The sequence below is a fragment of the Sander lucioperca genome, chromosome 13 (assembly GCF_008315115.2).
Source record: "Sander lucioperca isolate FBNREF2018 chromosome 13, SLUC_FBN_1.2, whole genome shotgun sequence".
Lineage (NCBI taxonomy): Eukaryota > Metazoa > Chordata > Actinopteri > Perciformes > Percidae > Sander > Sander lucioperca.
This window is the reverse complement of record NC_050185.1, coordinates 25,509,451-25,521,074: the sequence shown is the minus strand read 5'-3', so window position 1 is coordinate 25,521,074 and position 11,624 is coordinate 25,509,451. Positions and strand designations below refer to the sequence as shown.

Sequence of the window (11,624 nt, the reverse complement as noted above, 5' to 3'; positions counted from 1 at the left end):
CTTTATGACAGACTTCCCTTTTAGTTCCTTAAAAATAATATCCTTTAATGTCAGGGGTATACGTGACAGCACCAAAAGGAAATCAATTTTTTTGTTCAGTAGACTAAATAATGCTGATTTGATATTTTTACAAGAGACTCATTCAGTGGACAGTGATGTGACATTTTGGAGTGCTCAATGGGGCGATACATGTTATTCCTGTCATGCCTCTCAACAATCAGCAGGTGGCGCCGTTCTCCTTAACAAGTTTAAAGGAGAGATAGTTGAATCAGTGATCTCAAATGAAGGCAGATGGATAATCTTAGTTTTCAAATTAGACAATTCCTTCTTTATAGTTTGTAATTTACTGTATATAACTATAACACTACAGCTCTAGCAAAAAATATGTTTTTACAACTCTGTATGAAACGTGAAGCCTTTAAAAACAAATATAAGGATGCACACTTGATTATTGGAGGCGATTATAACGATGCTCCAGATCATCTTGTAGATAGAGTACCTGTAAGATTAATTCCACTTTCAAGATTTAAAAGTACTGCATATATTTGTGAACAACTGGCAGTTATAGATATTTGGTGTTTTTAAACCCTGACATTAAGGAATTTACACGGAGCAACGTCAGCAGGTCCTTACAGTCTAGAGTTGATCTGTGGCTTATATCTCCCTCTTGTCTGCAATTTGTGTCAGAATCATTACATAGCTATGCCCCACTTTCTGATCTTGAATTAATTTCAATCCACTTAGTAGGAACAAAACAACATAATGGTAATATACGTGGTTATTGGAAACTAAATAATGATTTATTAAAAGATGATGAGTTTTGTGATTCAGTCAAAAAAACAGCCAAAAGCATATTTGGTAATAACGAAGGGAATCACATACAAAAATGGGAATATTTCAAGTTTAAAATTAGAGAAATAGCAATTAAACGAAGTAAAGTAATTAAAAAAAAATAACTTAGCTAAAGAAATAAATATTATGGATAAATTGAATGTTTTAATGACTAAGGATAATCTTTCAGAGGAAAAGGAAATAACGTTGAATAGATTAAAAGAGGAAATAGATAATATGTATATTGAAATGGCTAAAGGGGCATTTGTAAGGTCTCCAGCAAAATGGTTGGAATAAGGGGAAAGAAATTTTACTTACTTAAAGTTACTTCTTTGCTTTAGAGAAGTGAAATCGTAAGAGAAATAATTTAACTACTTTAAATTAAGGATAACATCACCTCTAATTCTTTAGACATTTCAAGATATGTTGGTACATTTTATAGCAATATATATGTATATATATATATATATATATATATATATATATATATAAGTCAAATATTCAGTTTGATGAATGTGATAGATTTATCGAGTCGGTTAAAACATTTGCACCAACTATATCTGAACAATTTAAAATCTCAGAGGCTGTTAGCTCAATGAAAAAAGGGAAATCTCCGGGTAATGATGGCTTTCAGTCGAATTTTATTTGCATTTTTGGGAAACTATTGAAAATCCTCTATTTCATTTATTCAAAGAATGTACTTTAAAAAAGGAAATGTCCACGAGCATGAAGCAAGGTTTAATATGTCTATAATGGCTAAGCCTAAAACTTAAAGCCACCGAGGGGCTGCTATCCGGACTTAAACAATCAAACAAACAAATAAACAAACAAACAAACAAACAAACAAACAGTCTATGGCTAGTAGACTAGCTGACGCGCTCTCTTCTACCTGACACCGCTCAATAGTCTCCTGTTGATCTCACAGACTCCAGAAGTCATCGTTGCGTTTTGCTGGGCATTTATTGATCACACAGTTCTTCATATCAACGTACAAGAAACCATGTGTCCATCAAGCTCAAGCTCCAAACATTTCATCATTCACATGAGCGTTGGTCCTTCACTTAACAGCCCCCCTAGTTACCTGTTGAAGGTTCCTACCTGTATAGACTTCACTCATATGCCTACCAGTGCCACCAGTGGACAATTTGTGTCCTATACCCAAACCAATGAAAATGGCTCTTACAATGTCTTCTCCCTAAACCTGATAAAGATCACTTATTGATAGAAAATTGGAGACCTATTACGCTCTTAAATATTGACTATATTATATCTTTAATCTTTGCTAAACAGTTAAAAAGAGGTCTTCATGAGATAATAAGTGAGACACCAACAGGTTTGATGTCTAACCGTCACATTAGCTGTAATATAAGACTTGTTCTCGACCTGCTGGACTATTCTGAGAACATCAACACTGACGCACTGAGAGGATTTCTTGATCTTTATAAAGCATTTCATACGGTAGAACACTATAGTTTTACTCAAAACACTTCAAATTTTTGATTTCGGACAAAATTTTATATCTGCAGTTGAAATGTTTTATAAAATGTTGACAGTTCTGTGATATTATATCCAAACACCAAAAGATTTCCTGTACTGAGATCAGTTGGCCAGGGCTGCCCTGCTGGTGGTTGAATTACTGTCATTACATATTCAACATAATCCTATTATTAAAGGTTTGTCTGTTTTTGGTAAGGAAATTAGAGTAAGTCAACTAGCGGATGATACGGCTCTCTTTTTGAGTGACAAACAGATTGAATATGCTTTATCCCTAACTGACCAATTTTCAGCTACTTTGGGTTTAACCCTTAACAAATCTAAATGTGAAATGTGATCTCTGTATCAGACTGAAGAGGTAGAAATGTTTAATATACCTGTTAAGAAATGTGTAAAATATTTAGGTATTCATATCTGCAAGGACCACAAGGAACGTCAACAATTTATTTTTTTGTCTAAATTGAAGAAGACTAAAACAATACTGAATTTACTGAATGTAAATGTCAGATTACGTCCATAATAATTGGACTTTGGGTTAGATTTTTTGACAGTTTTCAGTGGTTATGAGGAGCAATATGAGAGAGACATTTGGTGATGATTGATCACTGTTTAGGTACATTAAACCACGTTAAGTTGTATAATGTCCCTTCTGAATCCTTCCCAATCTGGTAGACGCCATGGATGTATGAAGAGAACTGGATCCAGTGTTCAGCAGGAAGCCCCGTACGTTCCAATGAGAGTGCTCAAAAGCGCATAAAGCAAACATGGAGCTCGGCTCTTCCGCATTGTTGGCCCATAACGCTGGTTGGCTCACGATGGGCATGCGCACTAGCAACAATTTGTTTGTGTTGTCGTAGCAACCGGTAGCAACATGTGCGTTCATGAGCTTCTCTGTCGTGTCTCTAGTGGCGAACTCATGAACTCGCCGTTTTCATTGTCTAAAATATTCACTAACGTTAAACACTGTGTTTTCGTTGTTCCCGATCGTTTACATGCTTAGCTAAATAAACGATAGATGTATTTAGCTAGACAACCAAGGAGATTTAATAATTATGTTGTGCTACTGGCTAGCTACCTACTAACTAGCGCTAGCTAGCTGTTAGCCTGCAGTTTGGTGAACAGAGCTCATCCATGGCTTCAGCTCTCATCCACGTTACAAGCTTTACAGCATACAGCCCTCGGATGGATCATAAGAGAGAACCAAGGCCATGTAATCACTATGTCTGTAGTAACGTTATGTAGGCATATAACTAGCTATGTATAGATCTTAATACAGCCATGCTAGCTACCCCTGATGTTAGCAACTAGCTAGCTAGCCGATAGCCCGCCAGTTTGGGAAACGCTAATGACGTTACATCCACGTAGCTAACAGGCTTTACAGCAGCTACATACATCCCTGGGATGTATCATGACTTCATAAGATAATATCATGGACGTATAGAACACATGGTGAATTACAACCATTAGCTATATCCATTATTACAGCTAGCTACATGAGCTCGGGAGAACAGTCATGTGAGCGGGCGGGCGCAGTCCCGCGGCTCTGCTCGCGTCCACTATGCGCGTTCATCATGCCAAATTTAATAATTCTGGATTCGCTTCTAGTGAATGTTAAAAATGTTAAAAACGTAACGTTTTAAACAAGGACCCTTTCAGTGTTCGGGCTGGTAAGTTGATATACCCAGAAACAAATTATCCGCTGAAATATAGACGTTTCTTTCACCATGCAAAGTCTATGTGAAAAGTCTTTCTGGGCCATGGGGTGCAGTACCACCGTTATCCGCTAAGCCCATGGTGGCTTTTAGACTCGGCGCTCTTCCTGGGGGCTTGGTAGACGGAGGCTGATGCCTGTGAGGACAAACTCAGGGACGTTTAGCCCTTCAGAAGCGCCTGGCAGGAGAGAGTCCGGGCGGAAAAACCCTCCGCGCGTCCTTGTCACACAGCAGGAAGCTAAAACATGGCGGCCGCCGCAGCAGTGAGGAGTCTCGGCTCCACTTTGGGTAAAAACCTCCGAGAGATCCGCGTGCACCTCTGCCAGACCTCCGCCGCCAGCAAGGGGGCCAGGTAAGAGCTCCGACCCGGGCTGTTAAAGGCGGGAAGATCCGGGTACTATGTGTGCTGAGTTCTGCTGCCTGTTAGCTGTTAGCCGTTAGCACTGGGCAGGTCAAAACAGAGCTAACAGCTAGCGGCTAACATTAGAATGACCTGAGAGCAGCTAGCGGCTAACAGTTAGCATGACATCTGTTTAAAGGGTAACCTGGACTCTATGTTCCGTGTTTTATGTGTCTAAGTAACATGAAACAGCCTCGAAATCACCATCACCAAATCCACCAGACTCCATGTAAATAATCAGGACTTTTAGCGTGTATAGAGCCAGCATATTTCCACCAGACTCCATGTAAATATTCAGGACTTTTAGCGTGTATAGAGCCAGCATATTTCCACCAGACTCCATGTAAATATTCAGGACTTTTAGCGTGTATAGAGCCAGCATATTTCCACCAGACTCCATGTAAATAATCACTTCTTTTAGCGTGTATAGAGCCAGCATATTTCCACCAGACTCCATGTAAATAATCAGGACTTTTAGCGTGTATAGAGCCAGCATATTTCCACCAGACTCCATGTAAATAATCAGGACTTTTAGCGTGTATAGAGCCAGCATATTTCCACCAGACTCCATGTAAATAATCAGGACTTTTAGCGTGTATAGAGCCAGCATATTTCCACCAGACTCCATGTAAATAATCAGGACTTTTAGCGTGTATAGAGCCAGCATATCTCCACATGTAAATGGGTGAATTAAGGGTTTATTTCAACCAAAACAGAGTGGTGATTGTTGGAACAGTGGAAAGATGAACCAAGACGGCTTTTGGTAGTTTTATTTAGTTTCTGTCCACTTTGAATGAAGTGTGTTTTACGATGATAAAAGTCCTGATTATTTACATGGAGTCTGGTGGGTTTACATGGGTTACATGGGTTCTGGTGGGTTATATTTATTTATATAGTTTTCAAATACTTAATTAGAAATCAGGAGTCATGTTTTCAGTGAGCAGACGTGTGATGTCATCTGTCCTCTCTCTCTCTGTGTGTGTGTGTGTGTGTGTGTGTGTGTGTGTGTGTGTGTGTGTGTGTGTGTGTGTGTGTGTGTGTGTGTTCTGCAGAGACTTTGTGGAGCAGCACTATGTGACTCTGAAGAAGGCCAACCCAGACTTCCCGATCCTGATCCGAGAGTGTTCTGGAGTCCAGGCCCGGGTCTGGGCTCGATACGGTCAGTCTTCCTCTCCGTTAGCTTCGCTACAGACAAGGCTAACAGACGAGCTAACAAGGCTGCTCTATCACCCAACCCACCAGTTTCATAATGAGCCCAAAACATATAGCACTTCTAACAACATAAAATATTGCACTGCGGTCAAGCCAGCCGACACTCGGATCTCCGTGGTCAACTCAGCCGACACTAAACTTGTAATGCGCTCTTATTCCGGCACGCGTGGTAAATGCATTCAAACGGCCGAAGTTGGCGAGATGATACACATTGGACTACTTCCGGTTTTCGAAATAAGATGTTAATACAAAGTACATATAAAAACTAGTAATGGATTATATTCACCAGAAGTAAAATACATGTAACCTGTGTCTGTCCATTATACAAAACAAATGAGTGAATTGTGAAAGGAATGTATAGTTTGAGTTTACAAGAATACAACAATAATTCCAGACTGAATTATTTCAGGGGACACCTCTGACTACACCCATATTTAAAATCAGGCAATTAAACGGTATCAATTTGGGGATTTCTGGAAGCAAAGTCCCATACTTCTGCTGTAAAATTGTTTGATTTTCAGTATGACAGTATTAAGTGATGCCTTGTACTCAAATATGTCAGTCATTACCTGGAACTATGGACCAAAGTCTTTTTATAGCACCTCCAGTTTCATATTTTGAGTCATTTTACAGCAGAAGTATGGGACTTTGCTTCCAAAAATCCCCAAATTGATACCGTTTAATTGCCTGATTTTAAATATGGGTGTAGTCAGAGGTGTCCCCTGAAATAAATCAGTCTGGAATTATTGTTGTATTCTTGTAAACTCAAACTATACATTCCTTTCACAATTCACTCATTTGTTTTGTATAATGGACAGACACAGGTTACATGTATTTTACTTCTGGTGAATATAATCCATTACTAGTTTTTATATGTACTTTGTATTAACATCTTATTTCGAAAACCGGAAGTAGTCCAATGTGTATCATCTCGCCAACTTCGCTACTCGATCTGGGCCGTTTGAATGCATTTACCACGCGTGCCGGAATAAGAGCGCATTACAAGTTTAGTGTCGGCTGATTTGACCACGGAGATCCGAGTGTCGGCTGGCTTGACCGCAGTAATATGTCTGATGTTCCATGAATCCTGCTCAGTAAATGTGTGCATTAATATCCTGATCTTTGTGTTCAGATTTCGGGAAAGAGAGCAGCGTCTCCGTGGAGAACATGTCAGCTGATCAGGTGGCCGGCGCTCTGCAGACTCTGGCTCAGTCCAAACCTTAACCCCCCCCGTCTCTGCTGGAAGTGGCTCAGTCCAAACCGGCTTCATTCAGATTGTAAATGTGTTGATAATAAACCTTAAATGTTAATATGTCACTCTGTTTCCTGCTCTATATTGTTAGTTATTACAGAACTACCTGGACCACACACACACACACACACACACACACACACACACACACACACACACACACACACACTGTGATACGAGCTGTAACCTATCTCTCCATGTCTGAGTGTGTGTGTGTGTGTGTCTGAGTGTCTGATGGAACAACAATCTGTGAAACTGGTCCAGTATTAAACCAGAACCAAGCTGTAATGTAACCCTACAGGACTAATGTTCAGCAGCAGTTAGAGTCACTAAAAGTTCTGTTGTTGCTGCTGACAGACTCAGATTATTATTCTAAGTGTCTGACTACATTATGGGATGGATCCCTACAGAGATAAACCTTTTAGTTAAAGAGTAAGATCCTTTTAGTTTAACATGAAACAGCCCCGAAATCACCATCACCAAACCCACCAGACTCCATGTAAATAATCAGTACTTTTATCATCGTAAAACACACTTCATTCAAAGTGGACAGAAACTAAATCAAACTACCAAAAGCCGTCTTGGTTCATCTTTCCACTGTTCCAACAATCACCACTCTGGTTTGGTTGAAATAAACCCTTAATTCAACCATTTACATGTGGAAATATGCTGGCTCTATAGACGCTAAAAGTACCGATTATTTACATGGAGTCTGGCAGAAATATGCTGGCTCTATACACGCTAAAAGTCCTGATTATTTACATGGAGTCTGGTGGAAATATGCTGGCTCTATACACGCTAAAAGTCCTGATTATTTACATGGAGTCTGGTGGAAATATGCTGGCTCTATACATGCTAAAAGTCCTGATTATTTACATGGAGTCTGGTGGAGATATGCTGGCTCTATACATGCTAAAAGTCCTGATTATTTACATGGAGTCTGGTGGAGATATGCTGGCTCTATACATGCTAAAAGTCCTGATTATTTACATGGAGTCTGGTGGAAATACGCTGGCTCTATACACGCTAAAAGTCCTGATTATTTACATGGAGTCTGGTGTAGTTTGGTGATGATTTATAAATTAATCAGATTTACTGTATATCTTTAGTTTTTGCATACATTGAAATATATAATATGTACATCATGTAGTATATAAAATATTACATGTATAATATAGTAATGTTCTTCTGTCGGGGTTGTAAATGTTTGATATCCTGAATCAAACACCAGCTGTACCTGGAGATCCTTCAGGAGAAGCAGTACCGCGGCCGGCCTGCAGGGTGTGTGTGTGTGTGTGTGTGTGTGTGTGTGTGTGTGTGTGTGTGTGTGTGTGTGTGTGTGTGTGTGTGTGTGTGTGTGTGTGTGTGTGTGTGTGAGATATATGTTTGCCCTGTGGGAGGCAGAAATGTGCCGTAAAGGCATCTAGACCTCCGGAAATTAAAAGAAGAAGAAGAAGGGAAGTTCCGGTGGGGAATAATAACAACACGCAGAAGGAAGAAGCTAACAGACTAGCATAGCAGACAAACAGACAAACAAACAACCTCTGAGGCTTAGTTGTTGTTGTTGTTGTTGTTGTGGTGGTGTGACGGGTAACGGCTCCTCTTCAGACCGAAGAAGAAGCACCGAAGCTCCGCCGAGATGCCTGAGAGTGAGTCTGTTGGATAACGTTACAGAGATCTGTTAGCACGCTAACCCGTTAGCCTGCGTTAGCACCATGCTACATCTGACCTAGAAAGATACAGTTCCATTTCATACACAGATAGTCAGATATCACGTGAGCTAAACACGGTTATTAATACATAACTGTCTGTTGTATTAAACGGTATGGACGCTGGGTCACTGTCTTCACCAGGCTCGGTTAGCTTAACGTTAGCTCTGCTGATAGCATCGTCACACCAAACTCCGTTCATATTTCTGCTAATTTAAGCTGCCTTGCTCGTCGGCGGAGACACAGACATCTGTATAGGGTTTACATCGGTGGTGTCTCACAGAGTGGATTCACTTATTTATTTATTTATTTATATATATCTATATATATATATCTATATATATAGATATAGATATATATATAGATATAGATATAGATATCTCCATCGACTCAGCTGATGCTGTGGGACGGGTCACTAACACACCCTAAACCTGTTGGGGTACTAATGTTGGATGTAAGGTCTCTCTCTATGGTTAGGGTTTGCTTGTCTTTTTTCTGGCTTTATGTTTTTAAATGTATTTATTTTGTGTGTGTTTCATGTTTACCTGTTTGTTTGTTTGTTGTATTATTGAGTAATTATAATGTTGAAGTTGTTTTTATGTCGTGTTAGGGGAGACTAAATAAGTCTTCTTTAGGGTTGGACATCGAGAACCGATTCCTACTTGGAATCGTTCCAGAAATTACGATTCCAGTGGAATCGTTTCTTTATTGGAATCGTTTGAAATCATTTCGAGGATTTGGTTTGAAATGTAACCAAGCAAGTTTTGGTTTCCGTAGCAGCCAGGCGCTTGTTGTGTTGCAGCTTTGGAGCACAGTAAGCGGCGCTCTAGTCTGGCTTTGAAAAAGCCCGGTAAAACTGCAACCCACCATTGGATCAAAATAAAACTTTCCTCTTGTTTGTGAAATAAGCATGTCACCTGTTACAACTCCACCGCTCAAAGAATCGGAATCGAGAATCGATAAGAACCGCAATCAAAAGGAAGAACTGCAATTGGAATCAGAATTGTTAAAATCCAAATGATGCCCAACCCTAGTCATCATGCTTCTTTCCTCTTCTGCACTGGAATAGTTTTTTAATCTAGTGTGTGTGTGTGTGTGTGTTTGTTTGTGTGTGTGTGTGTGTGTGTGTGTGTGTGTGTGTGTGTGTGTGTGTGTGTGTGTGTGTGTGTGTGTCTCTGTGTGTGTGTGTGTGTGTGCGTGTGTGTGTGTGTGTCTCTGTGTGTGCGTGTGTGTGTGTGTCTCTGTGTGTGTGTGTGTGTGTGTGTCTCTGTGTGTGTGTGTGTGTGTGTGTCTCTGTGTGTGTGTGCGTGTGTGTGTGTGTCTCTGTGTGTGCGTGTGTGTGTGTGTGTGTGTGTGTGTGTGTGTGTGTGTGTGTGTGTGTGTGTGTGTGTGTGTGTGTGTGTGTGTTCTCTGTTTACAGCTGAGAGTTACTCCAACCCTCTGGCTCCTGAAGGCCATGAGGTGGACGATCACAGATCAGCTGCTCAGTGAGTAGAATTACCCTACACTGTGTGTGTGTGTGTGTGTGTGTGTGTGTGTGTGTGTGTGTGTTAAATGTGTGCGTGTGTGTGTTAAACGTGTGTTTCTCTCCAGGTCCAAACTGACCAATGATGACTTCAGGAAGCTGCTGATGACGCCGAGGGCGACGCCGTCCTCGGCCCCGCCCTCCAAGTCCAGACACCATGAGTGAGTTAACACTGACCAATAATATCTGAGTTATTGATTTCATTCTCACAGTTTAACAGCTGAATGAACAGCTGACTGTCTCAGTTATATGTTTATACTGTTATACTAACAAGACCTTCACTTAATGCATTCATTGGCTACAGTATGTAAGGGCCTTAAATACAGTCAAATAAGATGTACAACACACACACACACACACACACACACAGACGTACACTTACACACACACACACACACACTTACACGCACAGACACACAGACACAGACACACACACACACATACATAGGTAGTAACTAGAAGTAAACACATGATGTACAGTCTGATTACAGTCTGATGTAACTAAAGAAGGTAGTAACTAGTCTGATGATGTAACTAAAGAAGGTAGTAACTAGTCTGATGATGTAACTAAAGAAGGTAGTAACTAGTCTGATGATGTAACTAAAGAAGGTAGTAACTAGTCTGATGATGTAACTAAAGAAGGTAGTAACTAGATGTTTTTTCCCAGAATGCCGAAGGACTACAACGAGGATGAGGATCCTGCAGCGAGGCGAAGGAAGAAGAAGAGGTGAGAGAATCTGTCAGAGACCTGATCCCACAGGGTCCTCCTGGAGGATCTAGACCTGATCCCACAGGTCTGGTTCCTCCTGGAGGATCTAGACCTGATCCCACAGGTTCCTCCAGGAGGAGACAGAACTACGCACTCTAACTTTAAAGGAGCTTCCCCGGTCCTACAACACAAGGGGAGTCTGCCACAGCTTCCTGGATTTGGTCCCAAAGTCCCAACATCCAAAAAACCGGACCGGGGGAGAGGTTTCTCACCTGTAGTTTACAGGGTTTCCCGCAGAAAATGTGTTAGTTAAGGTGGTAGGTTTGCCATCTTACCGGGGGGGGGGATATCCAGCTTTTCAAAATAACAGTTGCAATGTGCAATTTTAAGCTAATTAAACTATTTTCAAAAAAGTGCTGTAACAGTGTTCCTGGCATGGCTCCCATTCTCCTCCGTGACTCGCTCTCTTCCACTTCTCCTGACTACTCTTCTCTAAACAGCGCTGAGATAACAGAGCTCAGCCCACAGCTTCACTCACTCCAGCAGATAGTATGAAATAAAGACAGGACACGTCATTCCACTGGGTGTAACTACGCTAACTAACCGGGTGTAACTACGCTAACTAACCAGGTGTAACTACGCTAACTAACCGTGTGTAACTACGCTAACTAACCGTGTGTAACTACGCTAACTAACCAGGTGTAACTACGCTAACTAACCAGGTGTAACTACGCTAACTAACCATGTGTTGTGAACCGCGTGTAGTGATTCCAACAACCA

General features: G+C 40.8%; 2 protein-coding genes across 2 annotated transcripts in view; both read left to right on the top strand.

Annotated features, from left to right (window-relative positions):
* The first annotated feature begins 4,185 nt into the window (after positions 1–4,185).
* Positions 4,186–6,966, top strand: LOC118492974 (NADH dehydrogenase [ubiquinone] 1 alpha subcomplex subunit 2-like). The gene is made up of 3 exons (XM_035990866.1): positions 4,186–4,389; positions 5,490–5,596; positions 6,782–6,966. The coding sequence occupies exons 1-3, from the start codon at positions 4,283–4,285 to the stop codon at positions 6,871–6,873; spliced, it is 306 nt and encodes a 101-aa protein (XP_035846759.1). The 5' UTR covers positions 4,186–4,282; the 3' UTR covers positions 6,874–6,966.
* A 1,310-nt stretch (positions 6,967–8,276) lies between these two features.
* LOC118492965 (protein Red-like) overlaps positions 8,277–11,624 on the top strand; it is a 12,124-nt gene continuing 8,776 nt past the window's right edge. The window contains exons 1-4 of the mRNA XM_035990816.1: positions 8,277–8,550; positions 10,031–10,097; positions 10,204–10,296; positions 10,803–10,862. Of these exons, the coding sequence (XP_035846709.1) occupies positions 8,541–8,550; positions 10,031–10,097; positions 10,204–10,296; positions 10,803–10,862 (230 nt within the window). The 5' untranslated portion in view covers positions 8,277–8,540. The remainder of the gene's footprint in view (positions 8,551–10,030; positions 10,098–10,203; positions 10,297–10,802; positions 10,863–11,624) is intronic.